At 55.7% G+C, this 27,828-nt stretch overlaps 1 protein-coding gene across 1 annotated transcript in view; it reads right to left on the minus strand.

The window, feature by feature from the left end:
• Positions 1–1,547: 1,547 nt before the first annotated feature.
• The window catches only part of CDH22 (cadherin 22), a 47,998-nt gene continuing 21,717 nt past the window's right edge, over positions 1,548–27,828 (minus strand). The window contains exons 4-11 of the mRNA XM_027894988.1: positions 27,061–27,228; positions 25,915–26,102; positions 24,851–25,104; positions 17,863–17,999; positions 10,669–10,790; positions 10,295–10,412; positions 3,051–3,302; positions 1,548–2,200 (exon numbers count right to left, since the gene is read on the minus strand). Coding sequence (XP_027750789.1) covers positions 1,662–2,200; positions 3,051–3,302; positions 10,295–10,412; positions 10,669–10,790; positions 17,863–17,999; positions 24,851–25,104; positions 25,915–26,102; positions 27,061–27,228 — 1,778 coding nt within the window. The 3' untranslated portion in view covers positions 1,548–1,661. The remainder of the gene's footprint in view (positions 2,201–3,050; positions 3,303–10,294; positions 10,413–10,668; positions 10,791–17,862; positions 18,000–24,850; positions 25,105–25,914; positions 26,103–27,060; positions 27,229–27,828) is intronic.

Raw genomic sequence — 27,828 nt, forward strand, 5'->3', positions numbered from 1 at the left:
AACACTGCGGTTAAACTAAAAGGACAAACTCAATGATAAGCCCAGGATGTGTCAGGTCTTGGGAGACCTTATCAGTTGCCTATCAATGATATAATTGATTTTTTTTTTTCCCAACACGAACAGATAAGGAGCTGCACTAGCCAGCACTGCCTGAGATGCTGTGTGAGGGCATCACTCCGCACGCTGTTCAGTTCCCCCCGGGGCAGTCAGCAGGCTGGGAAGGTGCAGGGCACTCCGTGCTTTCCTCCAGCATCATCTGCCGCCCAAGGAGCAATGGCACATCCCACTGGCATCCTCCTGATTTGCCTCCCAAACCCCAGAATTTCATGCAGAGGCAGCCCCACCGTGGGAGCTCGTGCTGGTTTCTTGCCGGGCACTGTGCCGGGGTGGTGACACCCCAGGGACCACAAGGTGCCACAGACTTGCTGCCCAGCCTGCAGCCAGCAGGCAGAGCAGCACGAGCAGGATCTGGCCTCGTGCATGTCTCCTGGGGATGGCTTTTCTGTCATCAGTGATGATGCTTTGCTGTCAGCTGGGTGTAAGCAGGAATTACTCCTCCCAAGCAGGGGCTGGGGTTATCTCGTACCCTGCACGGTCCTCCATGGGATGCAGTTCTCCCCAGCCGCTGTGGGCCAGGGAGCACTGACATCCTGCCTGCTGCCCTGTGCAGCTCACACTGTTTGCTGACAGCCAGAGCCTGATTGAGAGTCCCACAAACCCCGGGTCCCACGTGAGGGGTTGGCAGAGCCCACTGGGGGTGTTTCTCTGGGCCCCTCCAACAGTGCTCCCCAGCACTCTCTGACTGCTCTGCGGCTCAGGCCACAGCACCGTGCCTTGCTGATGGGTGGGATGTCCCCATCTTGTCACCGGGGCTTGTGAGGCACACCAGGACCTTGCAGGTAATGTCTGCTGTGCAGGGAGTGTTGGACAGCCCCTTCACATCACCAGCACCTCTGTGAACCACAAGACGGGGACGAAGCAAGTGCAATGCAGGGGTGAAGTGTGGTTTGAGGTGAGTGGCCACTCTGTGCAGGATGTGATCCCAGCATGGCACACTCCCTCCAATGCCATGCTGGCAGCTGGGGGCTGCTGTGAGGCCCACAGGGAACAGAGAGAAGGAAGACTCCAAAAAAGCGAGCGAACGTAAGGGGGAAAAATCTGAACAGAAGTTAAAAGCTTGTTTCTTTCTGCAAGGAAAGCTCTTAAAGAAATCAAAGCTCTTCAAATACTCTGACTCAAGTGACAAAAACAATTTAGACAACAAAAGGCTCCCGGTTTGCTCTTCCTCTCCTGGATGGGGCTCACCAAACAGATCTATTTAAATGATAATTTGCGGGGGGAGAAATCATCTCCAAACTCTCTTGAATTAGATTTTCTCTTTCTTAAGTTAATGCGTAGTGCTTTAATGAAGATTGGCATTGAGGAGATGAGGACACCACAGCCGGGCTCCTCTGGGCTCCCCAGCCCCTCCTCGCGGGTGCAGAGCCCACCCGAGGGGGAGGAGGCAGCAGCAGAGGAGCAGTTGCCCCCGTGCCCCCAGCCCACTCTGTGGCAGCTGTGGAGTCGGGCCACAGGAGCACACGGTCCCCCACGTGGCACCTGGAGGCGCGGGAGCCGCAGTCCAGGAGGCACCAGGAGCCTCGCAGGGGTCGGTGAGGCAGCTACGAGTCCTCGCCGTCCTCCTCGCCCCTGCGCCCAGCGTACAGCGCTGCCAGCTGCCGGAAGCGCGGCCCCCAGCCCCCCAGGTACGAGAAGTCCTGCTCTGAGCTGCTGGACCAGGTGTTGATGGAGCTCAGGGAGGGCACCGGCGAGTCCGAGCCCTCGAAGGCATAGGTCTGGAATGAGTCGTAGGGCGGCACAGAGAGGTCCTCGTCCGCCTGCTCCACCTTCCTGCAGATGTAGTCTCTGAACACAGAGAAGTCCAGGTCCGGGCTCTGCACCCACTGTGGGAGGGCGTGGAGCTCAGAGGCGGGGTTTCTGCCAGGGCCCCCCTCTCCTGGCCCCCCACCTCCATCACCACCTTTGATCTCACTGAAGTCGTAGAGGCTGCGCAGGGCCGACATGTCGTAGGCCTCCGTGTCCTGCTCGCCACCCCCTTCGTCGTTGTATTTGATGACATTGTCCCTCATGTCCTCGTCGTCCTCAGAACTCAGGTGGCTTTTGTGGTGTCGCTTCAGCGTGAGGATCAGAAGGACCAGCACTGGGAAAGGAAAGAGACGGTCAGACGGGTGCAGGGTCTCGTGGAAGTTGTGCTCCTGCGGGGTGAGGACATCTCCTGCTCGGTAGCAGACGCAGAGCACCCCCTGGCACAGGGAGCCCTGCCGGAATGCCAGACGGTTCCCATCAGCCAGGCTCATGGAGCAGCAGTCGGGCTGTGAACTGGCTTGGAGAGAGGGCTCCAGTGCAGACCAGGAGCTTCCTTTCCCATGCAGCGCGACCACCGAGACAGGAGGGACAGATGGACAAACACACGGCAGGACAGACAAACGGATGGGTCCTGCGGAAGATGAGTAGGAAAAGGGGGTGCATGAATCACAGCAGCAGCCGAATGTTGGGTGGGTGAGCGTGGAGCAGATGGCAGAGAGCCTGAGCAGCGAGCCGCAGCTGTGTCCTGGATCATCATCCATTCAGCCCATCACCTTTAAAGCACCAATGTGCACTTTATTCATTTGGGCAATTAGGCAGAAATTTGTTTGCGCTGCGTTGGAAAATGAAACCAGTGTAAAGTGCACCCTGTGGGAAAGGGTTTTCTGAATGGAGATGCAGCAGGAGACGGGGAGTGGAGCCATGCCAAGCAGAGGAGACCTCACCAAACAACACGCTGGCTCCTACAGGTGTCTGGACAGCCCTTGGAGCCAGCCAGGAGCCAGTCCCAGGGCCAGAGGGCTGCAATTCCTGCCCTCCCACGCTGCAGCTACCAGGGAGCAGACAGATGCAGCCTGCTCCGTGCCCACAGCACCAGCCTGCACATGTTCATGTGATGCTGATGGAGGGGAGCTGGGACAGGACAAGAGGAGGAGGCAGGTGGGGGTGGCCAGGCAGGAACTCACCAACCAGAATGAGGACACAGACCAGCAGCGCGATGAGGGCGCCGGGGCTCAGTGTGGCCGACACGACGTAGGCTGTGCTGTTGCAGGACTGGATGGCCCCGCTGCTGTCGCAGCCGCAGACACGGATGGTCAGAGTCCCCGTGCTGCTCAGGGCCGGGGGGCCGCTGTCCACCACCAGGATGGGGAGCAGGTACACGTCCTGCTCCTGGCGGTTGAAGCCCACTCTCTGGGTGTGCACCGCCGCCGTGTTGTCTGCAGGGAACAAGCAAACCCACAGTGAGGTCACCCTCCAAGTCACAGCCTGCAGGACCCGCCACGAGCTCCTCCATGCTCTGGATGAACAGCAGCTCTTCGGGCATCATCTCCAGCAGCTGCCCTGAGGGAGCCTGGGGCCTCTCTCTGCTCCATTGCAGGGACCCAGCTCGTGGCTCCCCAGCACTGCAGCCTGAGTGACTGAAGGTGCCCAGCTCTGCTCCAGCACATGTGCCTTTGCTGGCGCCCCAGAGCCAGCCTGGTGTCTCCCCATCAGCACACCCCGGACTGAACCTCACACAGGAGCAGCAGCAGGTGAGTGTCTGAGCTGAGCTGACAAACAATGCAGGCAGAGCAGAGAGGGGGGAAAAACCTTCCAAAAGACCCTCTGAGAGGGGCACAGAGTCAGAATCAGGATAAAAATCAGTTGCTGACATGGATACCAGAGCAGACAGGGTCTGCAGGTGGCACTTGGCCTGAAGGAGCAGACACAGCTTCCAAACCCAAGAGCTGTATGTGAAGGGCCCTGCCTTAGCCAGAGGGCCAGACACCTCTATGATCCTCTGTAACTCCTGAAGAAGCAGGCAGAGCTCCTTCCAATCCTCCCAGCCAAGCCAGCCATCCTCCTCCCCATCTGCTCACATCCTGCTGCTTCAGGGGCTCAGCTGGCCCTGCACAGCCCATTACGATCCCATTAACACGGCCACTTCTCGGGACCCTCCAGGGCCCCGGTGCCAGCAATGAACCCAGGAAGCAGCTGCTGCTGACTGGGAGCAGAGAGGGAGGGCAGGGACAGCGACTGACACTCGGATCGACTCCTTGCTCAGGGGTGCTGCCAGCAGCACAGGCAGGAGGGGGCTGAGCAGCAGGTGACAATTGCAGTCAGGCATCAGAAGCCGCTGCCGACTGTCTGCAGTCTTTATCTGACAAAACACACACCGGCCCACTCACAGCAAGGTGCTGCTGTCTGCGGGCTCTCCTCATCGGGCGTGATTTGTGCCGGAGCAGCCCCTTTCCCTATGAATCAGCTCTTCGATTGGAAAAGACACCTGCTATAATTCCAGCCCTTGGGCTGCTGCCACCGCGGAAATTGCCGTCTGGATTGGGTGCTGCATGAGAGCACACGGGGCACGGCAGGGACAGGAGGCCAGCCAGGAGAGGGGCAGGCACTGAGTGCAGGGCGGGGAGGACCCACTGGACGGCTGGGAAGCAGGTCCTGGAGGCACTGCAGGGCAGTCGGGGCACAGCAGAGCACAGAGCCCATCTCCTGCCCTGCAGGATGCCCAGCACCGTGGCTGAGACTCCTGGAGCAGGACGTGGTGCCAGCACTGTGGAACCGGGCAGAGCTGGCAGGATGAGCAGGGGAGCATCAGCCTGGGCAGAGGTGCCTGGGGAGCATCAGCCCCTGGGTGCAGGGAGGCTGCTGAGGGCTGCCTATGGACTACCAAGGATGAGCTAGGGGAAAAAAAAAAAAAAAATTATTGTTATGCTAATCGTTTGCACAAAGGTAACGAGATCTCATTTGGTGCTGCTCCCCCCGCCTTGCTGCAGCATAGCAGGGAGATATAAATAATGTTAATGGCACCATCTCAGCAAGAGACCAGGACTAACTCCTAGCTATCCTAGCTAAGGGTAAGCCTCGGACACCTGGATTCAGTGGTGATAAAGTCACAGGACCAATAGGACAGACCAAAGTGCTGTGAGAGAGCAAGGCTCTGGCCACAGCCCAGGAAGGTCACCTTTGCTGGCACTGGCACATTAGTCAGGTCACCAGCCTGAGGTTGGGGTCAGATTCTGGCTCGGAGGATCCCCGAGCACACAGCCCTGCACCTCAGCCCATCTCTGACCCAGGACTGATGGAACACAGTGCTTGGGAGTTCTCTCAGCTGCCCTTAAACACTGTGTAAATGCAGGGGTAGCACCAGCTCCAAACCTCTCTAGAAATGCAGCAGGAGGCTGTTTACAGCCAGCTCCAGCTCCTGTTAGGGACCTGCCACGCTGTATTTTTAGAAACAGTCTCTAGAAACCAAGGGAAAACACACGTGCAAGTGGCAGAGAGGCAAGCACCAACCTCAGCTCAGCTGAGACGGCTCGGGCAGCGTGGCACCACTGAGCCCCCACCTCCAGGGACGGGAAGGAGAAATATTGCCACTGCCAAACCCACCGAGTCACAATAAAGCAGCCAGTACTTAAATCTATGAGCAGCATGACAGACAGCTCTGCTCTGAGAAACCTCAGCTCAGGAAGGGGCTGAGGGTTTGCTCTGTGATCCAAAACTTGATGCAAGGGAGCAACAAAAATCCCAACTACAAACACTATTTTAAACATCATGAAACTCCATTTTCTCTTCTGAACAGGGTGACATGAGCCCTTCCTGCAGGAGGGAGATCTGCAGACATTTCGCATCTGCACCTGTGACACTGCTCACCGAGGCTGGAGAGCCAGAGCCCAGCCTGGCACGGACCAGCTGCCTTGGGCACCCAAAATGGCTCTGCCGCCCTCCCCACTGCCCTCCAGCTGTGCCCAGGCTCTCCAGAACCATGGAAAACTGTCTGCTGAGTGTTTGCACTCCTGTTACTTGCAAAATTCTGTGTTCCCCTCTGAGATACTCCAAAAAGAGCGGGGCTGCTGCCATGCAACTGCAGTCCCTTTGACCACAGAAGCGAAGAAAATTTTGCCCGGATCTGGGAAAACGTATCCTGGAAGACATAACCGAAGCAACCTCCTACAAAACAGTGTCATTTCTCTTGGTTGTTTCTTTACTGTCAGCTGGCCCACAGCAGCTGCTTCAGGATGTGCCTTGGTGCAGATTGGTTTGCATCAGCACAGCCCGGGCAGGCCTGGCCCCGCAGCCCTCGCGTCTCTTCCTCCACAGCAGCTTCTTGCCAAGTCCATTTCTGGGGTGACAAGCCTGGGGAGCAGTGCTGCCCACACTGGAATGGGAGCAGACGTTAATCCACAGCTTTCCTGCGCAGACAGTGGGTCTCCACACTTGGTTTCCTGCCCAGTCCCCGCAAAGCTGCGCCTTCTGCCGCGGTCACACCGCTCCAAAGGCTGTGCCGAGTGTCCTGCGATGCCCCAGCCAAACCATTTGCTATCACTGCCATCTTGTTGCACAAACTGACATTTTCTCTGCAGGTTTCCTCTGCCACCCTCTCCCTGCTCACACAGTGACATTATCCCATGTCACATCACATCACCGTGTGTGACAGGCAGGAGACAGCCCCTCTGTCCTCCTGAGGAACAAGTCACTGGACAAGGCAGGAAACAACATGAGCTGAGTGAGCAGGGACCCATCAAGGCTGCCCTAAAGGAAAGTTTAGAAACACAATATACTCTGGTGGGAGCTTAACATCACTAGGAATAATAAAACAATTAAGTCTCTCAGACTCCCTCTCCAAATAGGCTCTTGGCAGCCTCAAAGACAGAACTAATAAATCCTTCTCATAACTCAATCTCAAACAGTGCTAGGAGAGCAGGAGGGATTTTGATGTCCCTGCCCTTTCCCACACTCACAGGGCCCTGTGAGCATCTGCCTTCCCCTTCTCCAGCAGCTGCCCTGCTGCAGCAGTGCCCAGGCACACCAGCTCCAGGGAGCAGCCCATGGCACCCGGCCAGGCCCATGGGCACGCTGCTGCCAGGGCTGCCCAAAGGGAACAGACCCCCTCCAGCCCCAGGTGGTGCAGCTGGTGGAAGGAACATCCTGTTTTTCCCTTTTGCCTCTTCCTCCTCCCGAGTTCTCAGGGTGCCAGCCCACAGCAACACTGCTGCTCCTTCGCTGTTTGCTCAGCCCCGTGGAGGTTCGATGCTCTTTTACACACAGACCCCACCCCCTGGTCAAATCTGCATCTGCGCTGCTTGTGCTGAGAGCGGCATCCCTGCGGGGCTGGAAGAGGCTTCCTCTGTCCTCAGGCAGTCCTCAAATCCTAACATTTCGCTTTTGATTGTTACAATTTTCAGATCTTCTATCACCCATTACATGCTCTTAATGAGACCTGCAGAGAGTTCAGACATCTGCTTGCCGAGCCCTTGAGCCCTGGAGTCAGTAGCTCCATGTGTCACTCCACATTACCTAGCACTCCTTCCAGGTTGCTGGGCTTGGATGCTTTCTACCATTCCTTCCAACACAATTAGCATTTCTTGGAGAACATGATTTCAGGCTTTAATTGCCTCTGATCCTTCTGTAATCAATTTTCTCGGACCAGAAAGGCCCAGCAAAAGGCGAGTTAGGAGACAGAGGATGGCAAATGTCTTTGGAATGGCACCAGTTGGACCTGAGCGTGGTCAGCTTCTCTAATTCCATCTCTTCCTTTAGACATTCCATTTGTTGGGCATCTTCCTTCTGGATCGTGACTGCTGTTACCGCAGGTGACATTTGTTCTTTGTTCTGATGAATTGGGAAGTGTGTGAGCAGTCCCCTCGGGCAGAGCAAAAGCATGGAAAGAAAGATACCAGTAGAGAGATACCAGCAGGGCACTGGCACTGCTTCCAAGGAGCCTCAAAAGAGACCTGGCAGTGCTCAGTGTACCCTCCAGCCCTATCTGGCCTGTCCCACATGCACGACAGGGCTCTGGATTAGAACCTTTACCTGCCTGCCTTGCTTGCTCTGCTTCCCCAGCCGTGCACGGGGTCAGTTCTGCCCAGCAAGGTGCCTGCCCGAGCAGACCCCACAGCAGAGGGGGACGCCCAGAGGGAGCCCCAACACTGTTCTGGCAGCTCACAGCCCCCCACACTCGCCCTGAGCAGCCCCACCACGGCCTCTCCTGCCCTGCCCAACCAACTGCTACAGCAGCACTCCCAAGGGGGTGCTGAGGACAAGTCACCTCTGGAGGTGGCTTTCTGCTGCCGAGGGGAGTAGGTGCAATAGAAAAGAGAGGATTTAAGCAGGAGCTTAGCAAATCCATCTGTGCTGACATCCATCAGTGTCACTCCTTGGCTGCAAAAGCAATATTTATAAATCACGTTTCAAAACTGGCTACAAATTTGTACAAAGAAACAGATGGGCTGGTGGTAGCAGTTTGTCACCACTGATATTTATGTGGGGGAGTAGAGACAAGTGCAAGAGGGGTGAATGCACGAGAGGGGAAGCAGCAGAGGAACACAAGGGAGGATGCAGCAGGGGGACCTGTGAGAGCAGGGGCAAAGGCGAGCGTACTCAAGGGCACTTGATGAATTGAAGGAGGGGGCAGAAATCAAAGGGAGGGAGATGGCACCAAGACCCACGGCTGCTAGAAATGAGGGGTGGCTCCATCTGCACAGGCAGCCACCTCCGCCTTGCCGTGGAAGACAGCACTGCTCAGCAATCAGGAGGGTCTGCAAACACTCTGGGAACAACCCTGCAGCAACAACATTTGTTTTCCCCAGAGCAGGAGGCGGAGGTGATGCCAGCTTTTACTCATTTTATGCAGTGTTACACCACACGCAGAGCGCGAGGGATCGTTTAGCACAAAGGATTACCCCGTGCCACGAGAGCCTCGTCCCACTCAAGAGAGCAGCAGCTCCAGGGGAGATGGTGACACACGAGCCCCTGTCCTGCATCTACTACAATTCCAGCTCTGCTGGGGGACCCCAGAGGCCCAAACAGGGCTGGGAAACCAAGCAGCCACTGCTAAACCCCAGCCACCCCTGGCCACGTGTCCTGCCAGATCAGCAGCGCAGCAGTGGTGGCTCTGGGATGGCAAACTGGCCATAGCAGAGCACAGCCCTGGGCTCCTTGGAGCCCCGTGAGGGTCTGGGCAGGGATGGACACCCGGGTGTAGCTCAGTGCACTCAAGCACATTTTCAAAAGGTCCTTCAGAGAAAGTGAGGGAAGTTAATCGCTGGGTGTGGGGCAAAATCTTGCTGGGGATTAAAGCCTTACATGATAAGAAGCAAAGGTCTTGTAAACATCTGCCCCCCGAGCACAGGGGGAGGGGCTAAGGTCAGGGACAGTCGAGCTTCTCAGGACACAAAACAATACCCAGCCCTTCTACCATCACATCTGAAGCTTTTCCATTTTGACTATCCCTAATAATGCGGAACCGAACTGAGCAAGCAGGATCTTACGTCAGCAGAAGGCTCCCCTGATAAGCCTGGAACAAACTAAACCAGACTTTTGACAGATGAAGCTGCAAAAGCAGAGACAGAAAATGGTTTTAAAAGAAAACCCAACCAAAACCAAAGAGGAATTTCAATGTGATCTGCTAGCTTCCATCAGGGCTGGCCTCCGTGACAAGTGCATGCACATCTGGCTGGAGAAGGTCCCAGTATCTGCAGGGCTCCCTGCTCTACCTACTGCTGCAATCAGCACCTAAATTCACCCTAAACACCAGTCAAAAATAGCCTGATAACTACTCTTCTGGGTTGTTATTGTCTGCACAAATGCCACTGAGCCCAGGGACACAGAGAAACCCAGAGGAACAGACATGCCTGGCTGCATGTCCCAAAGGACAGGATGAGACCCAGGAAATGCAGAGGAACTGCATCCTGGAGCTGTCATCTCACAGGGAATCAGGCTGTGAAGATGCATCCCAGAGAACCCACCATGGCCACGGGCTGGCTGTGCTGTGACCCCACTGCCTGTTTGTCAGGCAGCCCCAGGATGACCCACACTCCAGGATTTACCTTGTAGAGGAATAAATCATAGTGCTCAAAACGTGTGTTCATCTATAAATCCACATCATCTCCTCGCCTGCAGGCGGGTTGGGGGTTCCACGTGAAGAAAGGGATTGAGAGCCCTGAAAACACCAAAGGCTTAACCAGACAGCACGAGAGGAGCTTTGGAGCTGCTTGCAGCAGGTAATAAAGCTGGCAGAGCCTCCTTGAGGAAATCCAAGCTGCTAGCTGACCGGTCCCATCCTTTCAAATTGGCAAGAAGCCCTGTGGCATGCCCAAAGCACCTGGAGTTCCACCAGGCACAGACAGACCCTAAACCCACGGCCCATCTCCCTCCCCACAGCCAGATGTGCCGCTCAGCCCAAGGGCTGATGGGCCAGGGGCGCAGCAGGACTTACCCTGGATATCCAGCAAAGAAAAGTGGTGGTTGTTGGTGGCTTCAGGCGCCAGCGTGAAGTAGAAATGATGGCCACTCTGAGGCTCATCCCGGTCCACAACACTTATTGTCTGGATCAACTGTGGGGAGAAGGCAGAGGTGAGCACCAGGGTTGCCTCTGCAGCCTCTCCCAGGGTCCTGCATGCAGGGTCCAGCCAGTGGGATGAGCCTCTGCCCCTGCGGATGGGCTCGGCTGTGGGACACCGGCAGAGTGATCCCCAGCGTGGCAGGGGCTGCATGGGAAGAGTCTCAGGCAGAAGGGGATGGACTGGCAGGCTGGCACTGGTCCAGAGCACTGCCTGCAGCACAAGACTGGGGTTGGGGGACACCCACTACCTGGCCTGGCTTGGCATCCTCACACACAGCGGCTTCATACGGGGTGGCGAGTTCAGGTGGATTGTCATTGACATCCAGGATACGGATACGGAGAGAGGCCCTGGACACCTGTGAGTGATTATCTGAAACAGGAAGAGAAGCAGAGCTTCAGCACAAACTGCTGACTGCTGTCAGTGAGCAACACCCCCCGACCCCTGTCTGGCAGCTGTGTGGCTGCAGCCAACACCAAGGGTCATGGAGCACCGAGGGTCACACAGCACCGAGGGTCACACAGCACTGAGGGTCACAGAGCACTGAGGGTCACAGAGCACTGAGGGTCACAGAGCACCACATCTCTGCCTGTGGCACGGACCATCTCCAGGACAGCAGCACCTGTAGAGCATCACTCAGCCTCACCGCTCCCTGCAAAGAATCAAAACTGCTGGGCTGTGTGCCAAGGACTCAAGAGACATCACCGTCAGCCTGATCTACCCATGGAAGTGCTGAACAGCCTGGAGCAAGTCCTGGCCATAAGGGTCAGTCACCACTGGTGAGGATCTGTGCTGCAGCCAAACAGCAGAGAGAGGGGACAAGAAGGTTTGGATGGGAGAACATCACCCCCTGACCTGGATCCTAACCCACAGGCCCTGGGGGCTGGCAGCAACATCCGAGAGCTGAGTGAACAGAGTTGGCGTGTGAAACAGCTGAGATCACCTGAGGGCACGGGGTGGTGGTGAGATAGATCTGTCCCTCCACCTCCTCTACACCCAGGTGACCTGGTGGTGACTGTGTCCTGTTGAGGACAGGGCTCCTGCCCAGGGATACAGGCCTCTCATGCTGACACTGCTTTTTGTACTGTCATCAGCAGCTTCAACTTGAACCCAGCACCATCAGCCAGCTGGCACGAGGGGAGTCACTCAGGAAATAAGCCCCAGGCAGTGGTCCCAGGGGCTCACAGCCCACTCCCCTCCTCTCTTGGGGTGGACAGAGCTGCTGGCTGGGACAGGTTCAGTCCACAGGTGGGACAGGGACAGCATTTACACCTCCACTCACTGCAGCGTCACTGCCATGTGCACAACTTCCAAGGGACGCTGAGACTGTGCCACAGGATTATAAATCACTCTGGAGGGACTGATGCTTGCTGAAGCATCTCATACATGTCCAGAAATGAGAACTCCCTCTTACTCCAACTCCTTTGTTCTACCCAGAAGTTGCACCTGTGACAGAGCTAATGTCTCTCTCCACGCTCAGGCAGGAATTCTGCTGCCTGTTTGTCTATAACATTAATACTGTCCCCTGCAGATCAGGTGGGGGAGGACCCAGGGGAGAGGAGATTTAGCTCTGCTCCATAATTAGCTGGGAATCTAAGCCCCCTTCCCAGAGCTGCCTTCACCCCGTTCTCATGTTATCACTCCCTCTCACCCAGACCAGCTGCTCTGGTGATTAGATGGTTGTTTTTGGGGGAGGGAGGCAGAAGTCGTGACTAAAAGCCTGGAACTATGTGTTATTTTAAAAGGCATGTTGGTGCAGTGAAATAAACTGCAGTTGCTTTCAGGGGGAGAGAAAGGGGGAGGCAGCAGGGCGAGAAGGGAGCCTGGGGAGGTGGAGGGGTGCACGGCTGGTGCCCACAAATGAGCAGGAGGAAAAAGGGTCCAATTCCTGCAAGAAGGAGGACAACAGCATCTCATCACCCCCTCCTCAGCCCACAGGAAGGTGGATAACCACCCTTGCTGCTCAGCTCTGGAGCAAGCTGGCACTGCCAAAACATGAGGAAAGGCAGAAAGAGAAGGGAGGAAGAAGAGCCTGAAGGGAGGAAGAGACCAAGACTCCACCTCTTCACCTTTCTAATTGTAACCCAAAGGAGTGGGGTTCCTCCCTCAGTGCCCCACAGCATCTGAGCCAGCTGGGAGCAGGAGCCAATCCCAGTGCTGCCAAACACTCCTCAGGACCTGTTGGGTGCCACGGAGGCTCCGCAGGGCCAGTTCTGGGCACCCAGGTAAGCCTGAGCGCGGCAGCTTCTCTTCGAGACCACCTCCCCATGTCCCTCAGAAGGGATGTGATCAGCATGTTTAGAGCCAAGCAGAACCACAGGTCTGTGATCTTCCACAGCTCCAGCTCCCAGGAGCGCTTTGTGCCACACACACAGGCAGAGTCACCCACAGCCTCAGCACAGAGCTGGGCACCTGCACCCACCCTGCCTGGGCACAGCCTTACCTCCCCTGGGCACAGCACAGTGACCTTTCCTAATGCACCCTGTCGTACAAAAGCTCTCCTTTCGGTCCTTCCAAAACTGCTGAAGCCTGAGGCTCACGCTCACTCCTGGGTCAGTGACGGGGTTAAAATTTGACATGTCAAGGTGAAAAATGCAACTACTGCACTCTTGTCTACCTTTCCAGCGAGGCCCACATCCACTGCTTTTTATTTTGGCTGTACAGCATATATTTAAAGGTTCCCCAAATGCTTTATCAATCTCCCTCTTCCTCTGAGCCACTACCCGGATTCACGGGTGGGAGATATGAAAAATGGTTGGATGTATTCGATAAAAGTTTATCTTCGAAACATCTGAAATATGTTTTCTGTAACTGCGCGGCACAAACCGAATTTGCGACAGCAAGAAGCGCGATCGAGATTGTCGGGAGTACATCTGTGATGAAAGGCAACAAAGCACTTGGCTAATGCAGGCTTCGAGTCTGCGAGGCCAGAAACTCTGACCCGCGCTTTCTGTGCCTGTGTGCTGGCACCCAGCACGTGCTCCAGAACACCAGCAAAGGCTCAGCAAGCAGGTCCCAGTGCCAGGAGGGGCAGCACAGGGGGCGGGTGAAGCTTTTTGCACGGGTGGCACACAGCAACCTGCCCTCGCAGGGCTCTGCCAAGCAGCACCTGCCCCACGGCCGGGGCGAGGGTGGCACGTGCAGGCTGAGGGCAAACTGGAAATTTAAAAAGCCATCTTCCATTGCAGCGTCTCTCCTCGGTATTCCAGCTCAGCTGACTGACATGCAAATTAGTTTAATTATTTCTTCTTCTAAAATAAATTATATTTTGCAGTGGCTGCAATATGTTGTGTCAGGCAAAATTACATTCAATATTTTTAAACTAATTGATGTCAGCCTTGAGAAAACCTGATTGACAGCAGCGAGGAAACTAGGCTGCTACCTAAACGCTTTCCTAAATTAAAATTAAACATGCCGTTTTTCTGCATTTCCTTCAGGAGTTGGTATGCTATTAATCTGAAAAGACTGGGGAAAGAGACATGGAAAACACACAGAGCAAGAGGGAGATGCTGGAAGCACAGCCGTGCAGTACGGGAGATCCAGGCTGGTGACTGGCAGCTGCCTCTGCCAACATGGGAAGAATTATTTCAGAGCCACTGGAGCTGCCGTGGGTGGGGGACGGAATCCTGCCCAGCGCTTCCACGCTGCTGCATCTGCACTTGCTGCAACTCAACTACCAGCACGGTTCAGGGCACGAACTGAGTGCCAGCTAGACCCCCCATGCCCAGGTGCCACATGGCAAAACAGGCAGAACTCGGACAGGACAGGCAGTGCTGGGACAGGACAGGCAGTGCTGGGACTCTGGAGCAGGAGATGGTCACAGTCCTGCTGCGCAGCAACACTCGGGCTCAACACTCAAATGCTTCAGCCATATCCCAAAGTATTTTTCTCAATTTAATTAATCATGGCAGTAATCCAAACAGGACGACATTCTCATCTTGAACGTTCAGACACAAAATGCCAACTTGCCCTCTCCCTGAGCTGTGGGCGATTGAGTGCCAACAGGATCAACACTGGGCAGTCCTGGGCAACTGCTCACCAACACCAGAGCTCTGCAGGAGCTGCTCACAGGGATGGGAGGGGACCAGGGATGCTCAGCAACCCCTGCCATGGCAGGAAAGGAGAGGCCCAGTGGTTACTGTGCTGGGATCCAGTTATTACCCCTCCAAACCCACACACAAACTCACAGTAAAGCACTTTGCATTTTTACCCCCAAACCTTTCCCGTGGAGCTCCAAATCCAGCCACTGCCGAGGCACACGTGCCATTTGCCCTCCTGCCTGCACAGAGCCGGGCAGGGCATCACACCCCAAAGGGCATCAGCAGCTTCTCTGGGGCAGCCCAGCTGCTGGGCACAGTGGACGACCTGCTCTCCTGTGCCAACACCAAATTGCTGCAATACCCTGAATTCAAATTTTTTACATTAGTAAGGAAAGCCAGAAGAGGCAGGAGCGGAATTTATTCCTCGCTACCTCCGCAAATTGGGAAAACAAAATGCAGAGCAGAAAGCTGGGGTGGGCCGCTCTGCTCTCCAGCCCCGATGCCACGGCTGTGGAGCACAGGGTGGGTTTGGAGCTGTTGGTGCAGGTCCTGCCTGCAAAGCAGAGCTCTGATGGCAAGGACGGAGCAGGGGCATGCCAGGGGTACGGCTCATCTGACAGGTGGCTGCATCAGAGGCTGGAGCTGAGAACGTGGCTCCCAGCTGAGGGGATACAAAGTGGAAGCAGCAGTTAAGCCAAGTAACACATAAATGGCTCTCACCTCTCCTGAGTCCTGCCCAAACTCAGCAGCATGAGAGTCATTAAATCGCATCCAAACACAATGCTCTGATTAAAGCCAGTCTCCAGCAGGAAGATTTATCATCTCAATTACCAACAGTGGACACAGCAGTCAAGGCCTCATCATTTTACATGAGCAAAGAGGAAAACAGGAAGAGAATCACTAATATTAGCCCAAGGAAGGTAAACAGCTTGCGAGCAAGATGAAGATTTATCTGTGGAAATGCTTGGCCTGGTCCCAGGCCAGATTAGCTGAACAGCCCCCATGTTTCCTGCCAGCTGCCACGCTGCGAGGCCAAACGCTCCAGTGGTCCCGGGCTGGCTGAGGCAGCTCATGCTGGGGGTGCCTGGTTGTGGGGAGGGCAGAGCTGCCCCCCCTCCTCCCACAGCAGCAGCAGCCCAGCCGGCTCATGGGCACAGCCAGGCACCTTCTGCAGCTTTTCTTACTGCTCTCAGAGGCAAATGCACTCTGTGATGTCTGCAGGTGGGACATGTGCCCCTGGATACGGTGTCTGCTCCAGGACAGGGCTCTCCAGGGTCAGGGCACAGCTCCTGCACGGAGGAGGTGCTGCCAGAGGGCTGTCTGTCCTTCAGCCACCAGCGGTCAAACCCTGCTCAGGACAGCCCTGCCAGCAGACTGGGAGGGCAGCTCGAGGCGGCCACAGGGACGCAACATCTTGTGCCTGGCACTGCGGGAATCAAGCGAGCCTGGCACTGTGGGAATCGGGCGGTCATGGATTCCCACCATCCCCAACGAGCCGGGGCACCAGGCACGAGTCTGGGCAGCAGGACGCCCAGTTGGCTTGTTCCATTCCTCCTGCCAAGTTTACATCTCACTAAGGGAAGGGAATATTTCACCACTTGCCTCTGCTGTGGCTGGTAAGGTCCAGCCTGGTGCAGCAGACCCTGCATGCCCACGGTGAGAACTCCAACACCTGTGTGCTGGGAACTGCACTGCTGGCTGTGCTGATGCCAGCGTGGAGACTCCCAGCCCCCCTGCATCCCACGTTCCCACTGCTGTGGCTGACCCCACTTCACCAGGCACAGCCTGACAACTGCTGCACAGCCCCGCTCCGAAACCCCTCCATCACTCAGAAGGCTGTACCTTTACAACTGCCCTTTCCGCCAGAGGATTCAGACATAAATCGTACTTTAAATTCAATATCAGTCATTAATATTTCATGATTACAAAACGTTAAGGATAATGTCACTGGGAGGGATGTCTGGGCAGTTAAAACGGATGAGTCAGAGCTCACCATGGGAGAAGTCAGAGCACTGAAGAGTCTCCCTGGTTTTTGAAGCGATCCAGCCTGACAGGCTTCCCTGCCGGAGGGGAGCCACAGCATTTACTGACTTGTTCTGAAATCCTAGCCACTGCGTGTAAATATTGTCCTTCTGATTCTTGTCACCTCACGTTTCCTCTGGATGCTGAGTTGTGCTGCAATGCCGCCATCCCCCCTTTCCCAGCAGAGCCTCCCTGTGGAGCCCCCCAGGACAAGCCATGGATCAGCAGTGGGCTGCCCTCCCTCTGACATGGCCAGGCAGTGTCAGCACACCCGCTCATCCCCAGGCCACGACAGCACCACAGCCAGAGAGCGCAGGGTGACCCCGGTCAGCCAGCACAGTGTCAGCACAGAGGGGCTGTGACACACGGCAGAGCCAGAGACATCCCCCTGGGAATGGGGTCTGTCCAGGGCCACTGACTGTCCTCTCCCCGGGCCACGGGGCCTCTGCTGTTGCCTGCAGGAGTGGGTGGCAAGATCTGACCTCTGGGACCCAAGTCAGGCCCTGACTCAGCTCCTTGAACGTGAACAGCACCTTCAGTGCTCAAGAACAAGCAAAGAACCAAGAACCAGAACTTCTGAGAATCTCCTGGACTGAAGCCTGGGCAAGGTTGCTACCCACAGACAGGCAGGTCTTGGCGCACACCAGCAGGCATCAGGACGTGCTCTGCAGCCACAGAGGCTCCCTGGTACCCACTGTGGGGTGGGAGGCAGAGCCCAGCCTGCCCTGGTGACTTCCATGTCCAAAATATGTAAAACTTGGAAGAATATGGCAACGCCTTTGTGTTTCCCAGCATGATGCCTGGGATACTCTGCCCCCACAGTCCCCTCCCACTGCTGCAGTGCTGGGACCTCCCATCCACTCCTTCTGTGCCAAGGCTGCACCACCCCAAGGGCACAGGAGGCATCCAGAGCTACAACCCCAGGGGCAGGTACAGACCGTGGATCCCAGGCACTGTGAGCCCCAGTAGAGTGAGTGCTGACACCACTCAGTGCCACAGGGCTCCAGCTGATGGGACATCCACAGGCAGCACATGACTGGTTTTGGGGGTTGCAGGTGAGGTGAACAGCACCCCCTGGGGAGCCCCCAGTGCCACTCAGCAGGTGTGACTGCAGGGAACGAGCTGCACAGGGATGACTGGCAGAGACGGCGCACAGATATCACAAATTTGATTAGTGTTCATCAAATATACTATTCGACCATGCTCCCTTATTAATGCTCGAGTCTGGGAGAGTATTTTTAGGTTGTCTAGGGAGATGTCAGGCTCAGTGCTGCTGCATTCATGTTTTTTACTTCAGTGTTGATTAACGCTGGCGCCTTGGCCACCCCTGCAGTGACAGCACCCGTACTTCTGCCTCTCCACACAGCACTCCTCCACCTCACCTGCTTCCATCGCCAGGACAGTGATGTTGTGCCACCCTGCCGTCTCCCGGTCCAGGACCTTTCCTGTCACAATAGCACCTGTTTTGGCATCGATGTCAAAGATCCTCTCGGTGTCCGTGCTGCGGTCGATGGCGTACCTGTGACCAGGCAAAAGGGGAGACCGTGAGCAGCTGGGTGTGCCAAGCCCACCCTGTCCATCAGCCCCAGAAATACTGGAATACAACACAGCAGGCCCTCCTTCACCTCTCCCACCGTCCTGTGATGCAGGATGGCACATGAAGGGCATGTTTCTACCAGGCTGGAAGCCCAGAGCTCTCAAGTCGAATGAAAATGTGGCTTTCGGTGCATGAAGTGGAACTATGCACAGACTGTGGACAAGGGGAAAAACCTGCTCTGATGGGAACCTTATGCTCTGGATAGGCAGAGCGATACAGAAATCGTGGGCTGTAACTTCACTCATGACTCTGGGAAGCTTCAGAGCTGCAGGTTCAGGAGAAGCACAAACCCAAACTGAAGCCAAGCGCCCCTGCTCGAGGAGTGCACCTCACCTACTGCCCTCTCCGCTGATCCTGCCACCACATCCACCCCAGCAAGAGACCTGGAGTGCAGCACAGCAGCACGTGTGAGCCAGGCCTGTGGACACCCTGAACTGCAGCAACAGCAGGCACAAGGGATGAGATCTCCTCTGCACCCACACCGAACCTGTGCAACTGGTGCAGCAATCCTGGCAGCAGAGAGGTGGGCAGCAGCCAGCATCCCCCCATCAACACAGCACATCATGCCAGCAGCCCCGAGATTTGCCCTATTTTGAGCTTCCCACTCCCACAAGGAACAGGTTGAAGAGCTCCACCCCAACTGCTCAGCAGAGACTTCTCACAGGCAGCTCCGACTCTTCTCCTTCAGCTGCTCCAGTGCTGCCTCAAACAACCCCCTCCCCGAGGGCTGGAGCTCAGATGCTCCCTGTGCCACCTCTGGAGAACCTGATTCCCACCTCTCCCCGAGGGCAACCCCACAGCTCACAAGGAGTCACACACCAGCTTCAATCCCACGCCCTCACCACGACACCACAAGCCCACACCTGTCCCAGTGGCATGCCCTGCACTTGCAGCCATTACACACAGAATTAAGCAAACCAACATTAAATCAGGGCACAATGAGATGTGAGTTCCTGGGGGAAGGGGCTGGAAGGGAAGTCCAGTCCAGCTGAGGCCCCTGAGCACAGCCATAGCACAAATAACACACACCACCGCTGCAATCAGAATTAGAAATCCAGAAGGCCTGCAAATCACAAACAATACAGCATAATGTTATTGTGTACAGCATCTTTCACACACACTGAATCCCAGAGTGCTTCACAGAATTAAATAATACAAGACAGCAAAGAGTACAAAGGATAAATTACCAAAAGGAGGGCTGTGAATAAATTAAAGCCTTCAGTCACATGTTCAACCACAGAAGGAAGATAAATGTAGGGACAAAACAAACTGGAAAGCTGATGAGGTAGGACAGTTCTGAGAAGCCCCACTGGACAGGAGCAGAGCAGGACAGGCTCCATCCAGGCCAGCAGCAGGTTCAGGATGGGGGAAGTGCTCTGCATGCTGCAGGGCAGCTTTCCCAAGGGCTTGTGTGTGGCAACCAGAGGCCAGCTGTGGTCTGTGGGTCCATCATCCACGTGGCTGCCAGCTGAGGAACACCAGCTCACCTTCTGCATGCAAGGATGACCACTGATGGCCCTGTGCTGTTCTGCAGGTGGGACTGCTTCCTGCAAAGCCCCTGTCCATCCCCACAGCTCTGTCTCTGATGGAGGCACACACAAAGGCGTTCCTGTGCTGTTTAATGTGCTATTCAGTTCCATGTTACATTCTCTAGCCCTCTCTCTTTCAGACAGATGGGGGAACGAGAGAAAAAATACAACAGCTTGTATCTAAAGAAAGACATTCAGAAGGCACTGTCTAAGATGTATTTGCACACAGCCACATTCTAGCACATTCTGCACCCATGTGGCCTCCTCCCCCCTGGCATTTCGAGGAGATGGACATCTGTCACACAAAGCCAGGTACATGCTCAGGCATCTCCAAGCTAACTGCCAGGGACTGCCTGTGTTTTCTGCCCCAACTCCCAGCTGGAAGTAGAGCCTCTACAGGCACACAGCCAGTTCCAGAAGGGACAGTGACACTCTTGGCACGTACCACAGCCTCTCATCCACTCTGAGCTTGCTCTCTGCAAAGGGAAAGAAGAGGTCTAGCTACTCTGAATTGTACATCAGTTCGATGTTCTGCTGGGAAGAGGAACAGAAATTGGGATCACAATACCCAATACCTTCCCAACAGCATAACTGATGTATTTACATAACCGCTTTCATTGTTCTCCCACATCACCCGACCTCGAACATGTCCTGCCTTCCATTCTGCTTTTTCATACTGTTAAGTTCAAGATGGTACTTCACCCTCCTCTCCATGACTTCCCAGTTTCTTGAGTAAGCACATGCCTGTTTTGATCACTCTTGTGTCATTGCTGCATAGAGATGTCTGTGAAAAATATCTACACAGAAGAACCCAGGTAGCGACGGGAGACACACTAAAACCCAGTTAGTGATGGGAAAAACCCCAAGCCCAGACACATCTGACAGGTCTGCCCGCCTGGCTGGAGGGCAGGAGGATGGCAGGGAGCGCTCCATGTCATGCCACCAAGAACCTGTCCTTACGCTTCTCATTGCTTTGCTGTTGAGATTGTCTTCTGTCGCTTCTGAATTGTCTGTTGAGGGCAGACTGCCTGTACCCCTTGGGCAGGCACAAACCAAACCAGAAATCTGATCACCACTGCCTCAAAGAATGGCCACCTCCTTAGCATGAACTGGGGAAGGAGATGAGGAGAAGGGCTGAGCCTGCTGCCACGCACTGTGCCTGTGGAGGTGGGTCTGCAGCTCCCTGCGGGTCCAAATGCCACGGAGGCTCATCCCGCTGCACTCATTCCCATCGTTTTGTGCAATATGACCTCCACCAACCAGCCTCTCCACCTCTGCTCCTCCAGCTTCATGTAATCACCAGTCCCACTGAAGTTAAACGGTGTTTTCCACCTGGGAAGAGGCATCACTTAATCCCTTATCCTCCAGACACTCAGAGACAGGACCTGTGCTCATCCTTCCTGCAGCTGGTGCTCCATATCTGGAACCGCAGTCCCCAGCTCTGATTGGGATGCGGACCTTGTACTCCATTTCCCTCTCTTCCTGCTGGCACTGCCTGTTGGTTTTGGATGTTACAAGTGACTGTTTAATTTCGACAGCTTTCTTGGTGCTCATCTTCCTCGTGAATGCATTTCTCAAGCAGTTTGTTTCACTTCTCCCCCGAACGCACCGAGGAGCACATTTTAAGCCATGTGTTTTGTTAACAGGGAGCTTTTCAAACACTGTGTGAAAAGCTTTTTGTTGTGTTTGGTTTTTCCTCCTCTCCCTTTTGTGTTGAAGCAGGTTGTAGTTCTTGCTGTGCTCTTGGAGTCTATAAAATGCCCATGTCCAACACGTGTCTCCGGATTTGGCGAACGCCAAACAAGAATATCTCGGAGAACCTTAAATCCCAAGCAGCATCTTCCCAGTGCTGATAAAGCCTGGAACATACACAATCAGAGCACAGGCTCCCGCTGCAGAGAGAGAAACAAAAGGCTCCCATACAAACAGCCTCACATACACAGACAGTCTATCACTGTATTACTTCATACAATGGCTCAGCTGAGAAAGACTGCACTACGCCCGGAAAATACACAGCTAAAGCCAAAAAGCCAACTGGAAACTAAATTTGTTCTGAAAAGGAACAGTTGCAGCTTTTGATAGGCAAAAAAATACAAGGATGGAACAAAATAAAAGGAAGCGGACCTTCAGAAGGGCATTTCCCACACCGATACCCACAGCGGGGTTTGTGCCCCGCAAAGGTTCACGCAGCTCCTCATGCTGAGCTCAGCGTGGCTCCCTTTGATGTCACTGGGAGGGTGGCCTGCTCTGAGATACGGGGTGCTCTCTGGGTGCCCCAGCTTCCCTCCTGCCCAAGGCAAGGAGGTGCCAGGGGCTCTGCAGCCACGTGCAGCTGGAGGGGGGCAGCAGGCAGTGCCTCAGGGATGCCCCTCAAAGAACAGGGGAGCTGGACACCTCTTCAGCCTTCACATCTTTGTAACAGGTCACTGCCACCCAGCCTGGCTTGTGGGGTGGGATTTGTTCTCAAACCAAGTGACCACATTCTGTGGGATCACCAGGAGGGCAGGGGAGCCACCAGGCTGGAATGTGCCTCTGGGCAGCAGCTTTGGGCAGCACAGTAGGCATCACACAGCCCTGTTCGTGCAGGCCTGAGGCTGGAAACAAAGAGACAAGGGCACCTCCCTTCCCATTTGGCTAAAAATACCCTCCAAACCTCGTTACTGGCAGCCTGGTGTCAGCAGGACCTGGAAACCCTGACAGAGCTGATTTCTGCTCTGCTGTCTCTGGCAATCCTTGTTCTTTCCCTCCTCAAGGGGAGAGTGCATCTCGAAATGACAGGAGGCTGTGGCTCTCTGCTATTTACAGGCAGAGCCAACGCAGAGAGCAGAGTCCAGGAGAGCAGCCACTGCAGAAGCACAGTCGTGCCTCTGCTCCCACCTCTGGCAGACGAGGAGCAGGAAGTTAAAGGGATCCACCGAACTGCAGCAACTTCAAAGGGTTCATTCCAACTTCAAGGAGTCGAGGATCAAATGCTGGTCATGCTGTCAGGACCAGTTGCTCTCTAACGTATCAGAGGTGAAGTACAAGTGCTGGCTTTTTGTGACTGTACTCCGGAGCAGAGCACTTGAAACGCGAGGTGACTTCCTGCCGTCTCCTGCTGACGGGTTATTGTCACATCCTGGTGCTGCAGGGTGCTGGCATTAATGTGTGTGCACCACTTTGAAGCTTTGAACAGCTGCCTACGCAGCAAAGTATTTTATTAAATTGCCTGGGTAGCCGGAGGACAGGAAAGCAGGAGAGATTCAACTGCACCTTCCTCCTGCATTGGTGCTGCATCAGCACGACCAACACCAACCTGCTTCTGCACTTGGCCTGCGTTAAAATGGCTGGGAAGGCTCACCTAGCTGCACTGCCACGGCTCCTGACAGCAGGGACTGCCAGAGGAGAGGGAGTGAAGGGATGGACAGAGAGAGACAAAGTGTCCCAGGGGAACATGGGGGGACACAGGATGAGCTACCTGCCTGGGGATAGCTGCAGGGAGGACAAGTATTTGAATGCATCAAGCCTGACAAGGGAGAACACATGGCAATTCCCAAGCTGCAGCAGATGCCTGGGAGTCCTGTTGGCTGGGTTTTTGTGCCTGAGCACGAGGCATTGCCTAGTCTGGCACTGAGCTCATCATAGGAGAGACTCCCATAGCAAAGTTTGGGCTCTAAGCATCTTGCTCCTGTGCAGTACTTGAATCTGCTTCTCTCTGGTTAAAGTCCCCACAGCCATCTGCACAGCAGTAGAAAGCCTCCCTCCTCTGCTTTCTTTTGGTCTGTCTGCAAACAATGCAGCAAGCTCCACAGGGAAGCGGCAGGAAGAACAAGAAAAAACAAGAATGAGAAGAGTTCTGTCTCCAAAGCCCCTTTCCTACAATTACAGGTCAGAAAATAAAATCTATGTTCTGTAGCACTGACAGAAACAGTCAAGTGAAAAAGCACATGCACACACGTGCACACACACAGACATGGGGAGAGACCACGCTCCTGAAGGGTGTGAGCTGACAGCCACATGCTCAGAGGCCAGAAAGAAGTCAGACACATGGCCTGACTGGAGAGTCACACGAGGTGAGCAGAGGTGTGTCGAGAACACATCCAACAGTCAGCACCCAGTAGTGCAAGTGGTGCAGCACTCACACACACAGTTCCTGGCACGCCATGGCTGATTTCATCCTCGATCACCCCAAAGTCAACTTTCAGCATCCAGCTTTGTGACACAGTACTCTCTTGCTAGCTGCCAGGCATCTGTGGATGGCAGCTTTCCACGTGCAAATCCTTTTCTGAGCTTTCTAACCATCTCAGTCTTCGTTTTCATGAAGATCAGGAGATCCTCCCTCACCCCACTGTGAAGCGGTGCATTACCCAGCAGGCACCCAGCAACCAGTGCTGTAACTGAGCCCTCCCCAGCCTGGCCCCTTCCACCTCACATCCCTGTCCCTCTCTGCAGAGCTCTCAGTGCAAAGCCACTGCTGCTCCCTGGAAGGGAGAGGCTCCACGGGTGCCTGCAGCCCCACTGGCACCTGGCACCAGAACACACATTTCAAGGAAATTTTCCACACGTTGAGGATGTTTTCTGAACACCAGATTTCCAACCCAACTGCTCGTGACTCAGGCCAGTTGGCAGAGCCAGAAGGCTGCTTTGTGCCTTAGGTAATAACAATTTAACAAGGTAACAATCTCTTTAGCCACAAATTAAATGGAAATGGGAAATGTCCTGTGCAGATAAGCTGCTGCCTGGATTATGTCCCCTGCCCAAATATAAACTCCTCTGATCTTTGATCCTGTGCACACATGCACGCACACACAGCCAGGCTGTGGCTCTGCACCTCCCAAGCCTCACCTCATTTATCATCCTTCACCACTGTCCTCCTGCCACTCCTACAGCCTGGCCTGTGTCAGGCACCACTGCAGACACCCTGCTGTCAGCAGCAAGGACACACAAGCATCCCCCAAGCCACCTTCCCTGACGCTCCCTTGCACTCACAAACCCATCACCTGTCAGCGATGTCTCTGTCACCCGCGAGGCGGCTGCGCTTGCCTGTGCACGGGCTGCCACTCACCTGCCACCTGCCCGTCCCACGAGACACTCTCACACACCTGGCCACATGTGCAGTACCTGCCACCTTTACCTGCACTGTCCTGCCTCCTCCACCCCAGCCACGGCCACGATTCCCTCCCCCCAGGCCATGCGTGTCCCTCGCAGTGACCCTGCGCGCGCCGCGGGGAGGGGGACGATGCCAGGTTGGGGCAGATGCGTTACCGGACAGGGTGGTTCGCTGTGTCCGGGTCGAGGGCAGTGACCACCCCCACCACAGAGCCAACGTGTGCGTCCTCCTGCACCTCCATCAGGTTGGAGGGGGGCCGGAACTCGGGGGGCTCGTCGACGTCCAGCACCGAGACCCTCACGATGGTCTGGTCCCGAAAGGTGCCCAGGTCCACGAACCGCGGGTCCACGAACTTGTTGAGGGCCTCCACCACAACAGTGTGCACTTTTTTTGACTCGTAGTCGAGAGGCTGGCACAGGGGAAGAGGGTAAGCCACAGCCAGCCCAAGGAGCCCTTCTACTGCCCCTTCCTTCACCAGAGACATCAGGGCAGCACTAGAGCCCCTAAAGCCACCCGCTCCCAGGCAGTGCCTCTGCAGGGCTTCTGCTCTGCCCTCCTGCCAGCAGCACCCACACTGAGGGGGCAGGAGGAAGGGGAAGCCCTCAGCCCACTCCCCCCGGACCCCCAACAGAGTGTGGGTAGCCGGGATTCACTGGAAGACAGCACAGCGTGCACTGCACATGAGCGAGTTCTGATCATTAATCACTCCGCTCTTATTTCTACAGGGGAGGAGAGCTGCATACTGTGGCCTTGGAGAACAATCATTCTTTTCTGCCTGCACCAAGTATTTGCTTGATTGTTTTTGCCACCAAAAGCAGATACAGTCAAAGTGCTGTTGGTCAGGTATAGCAATTAGGTGGGCATTTTTCTCCCCTAACAGGTGCTATCAATAACAGCTGTAAGCACTTGTCTCTGTAGCTCTACCCACGGTGTCCCCTCCATACAGCTCTCTGCTTCACTGCCACCCTCGAGCCACCCCTGGGGCACTTCAGCAGGCACTGGGTGCTGCTCCTTTTCAGTCTCTCCTGCCAGACGCCACCCTGTATTTTGCCAGGTCCCTCCCTGCATCAGCAGGCACAAAAATGCAACTGCTACTGCAGGAGCAGCACTCAGAGGAGCATTTGTTTCAGCTCAAATGCAACTGCAGCAGCCCCCAAAGGAATGGGCTCTCCCAAGGACCTGCGCCATCCCTACCCAAACGGCCCTCCTCGTCTCTCACCTTCTGTACCGTGATGACAGCCTCTTGGGTATTGCTGTCCGTGGTGACTTTGAACATCTCCACCCCTTCCTCATCCTTCACTTGATATGTCATGTCCGTGTTCTCCCCGACATCGGAGTCCTCAGCCTTCACCCTCCCGATGGCAGTGCCCACGGGGGCCGTTTCCACGATGCTGAACTGATACATCTCTGGAGGAGAAAAAGGTACCATGGTCACTGCTTCCACCTGTGAACGCCCCTCAGGCTGATATGGTCCTTTGCAAACCTCCCTGGGGCACCCTGGGGCTCTCAGGGCTGCCCAAACTCCACCGTGTCTACAGTCCCTCAATGCCCCACCAGGAGAAAAAACACATATCCCAATATCCCCATATCCAGCCAAAAACAAGGGCTGAGGGAAGATAACTGGCGAGCACTGATGTGCTGGGTGCTGGGTGAAATAAGGGCTGATTTCTTCACACAGAGACTGCCCTGCAATCAGTGCTCTCTGATGCCTTGTGAGGATTCCTTTACCATTTCTGATTTCTAGGAGACACAGCCAAATTGCTGAGCCTCCTCCAGCTGCAGCCCCTTCCCTGGCCCGCCAGGTAGGAGCTGCCAGGCAGCTCCACGGTTGGTGTGCACTGCACAGCCCACTCCTCACAGCAGGACCACCCCCTGCCTTGCTTCAGGAGGGTCCCAGATCCCACACACAAGCACGAGCCACGGGCCACCAGCAGCAACTCATCAGACAGAGCCGTGTGTCACCAGGCTGCAGTCCATGAGCAGCGTCACCGTGCCTTGCACTGGGCCAGAGCGTGCCAAGCTCTGACGCAGCAGCCAGGAGGGGGCCAGGCCAGCAGCCAACAGAGAGCCCCTGCTCCATCTCCCAGGGGACAGCAGCACAGCAGACCCGGCTGCCTTCTCCCTGTTGCTCGGAGAGGCCTCAGGAAAAGGGCCAGCTCTGCTGGTGCTCTCCCACCACACGGCCCTGCTTGCTCCCACAGCCACCACCAGAGCAGGAGTCCTGCCAGGGACCCTGGACGAGCTCAGTCAAGGCAGCCACCCCTCCATCACCAGGAGCTGTGCTTGGCTCAGCCTGCAGCTTCCATCCCACCACCCGCAGGGAACCAGGACCCGGCTCCTGGACCCGCTGCCACCGGGGACTCACTCTGAGGGAAGCGCGGGGGGTTGTCGTTGACGTCGGTGACCACGATGGTGACCGTGGTGGATCCCGACAGGCCGCCCAGCTGCCCCGCCATGTCCGTGGCACGGATCACCACCTCGTAGCGGTCCTGCGTCTCGCGGTCCAGGTCGGCCACGGCTGTGCGGATCACACCTGGGAACCAGCAGGACACAGCCTGAGCACGGCCAGGTCACACAGCTCTGAGGAGTCACACAGCTCTGAGGAGTCACACAGCTCTGAGGAGTCACACACGGGGCGAGGCTGGAAGGGGCTGCTTGAGACTACTTTGGTCAAGCTCCAGCTCCGAACAGGATCAGCTGGATCTCCCAACCCCTTCCCACGGGGCAGATGCTCCAGTATTTCACCAGCCTTCGTGGCCCTTCCCTGGACTCGCTCTGGTGAGCCCATTAGAATCATATTTGGCCGTCCAGAGCCAGACACAGCACCTGTGTCTCACCAGCGTCAAGTAGAGGGGACTGTCACCTTCCCTGACTGCTGGGGACACTCTCCCCAACACAGCCCTGGTGCTGCTGGTCACAGTGTCTGCTGGGCCCCTTCACAGAGGTCACACAAGCAGAAGCCAACTAAGGGAAAACAAGGACTTTGGAGAGTAGAACAAGCCCAGGGGATTGTCAGCCAGGCAGAAACATCCCCCAAATCCCCTCCAAGCCCTGGAATAGCCACAGGCCCGACCTGCTCCCAGCAAGTCTCCGCATGAAGCATGCTGCTTCTCCCGTGGGCTGCTGGCAGCTC

This window comes from Empidonax traillii, unplaced genomic scaffold, assembly GCF_003031625.1.
Source record: "Empidonax traillii isolate 1590-97213 ecotype Southwest subspecies unplaced genomic scaffold, ASM303162v1 scaffold448:size1359114, whole genome shotgun sequence".
Taxonomy (NCBI): Eukaryota; Metazoa; Chordata; class Aves; order Passeriformes; family Tyrannidae; genus Empidonax; species Empidonax traillii.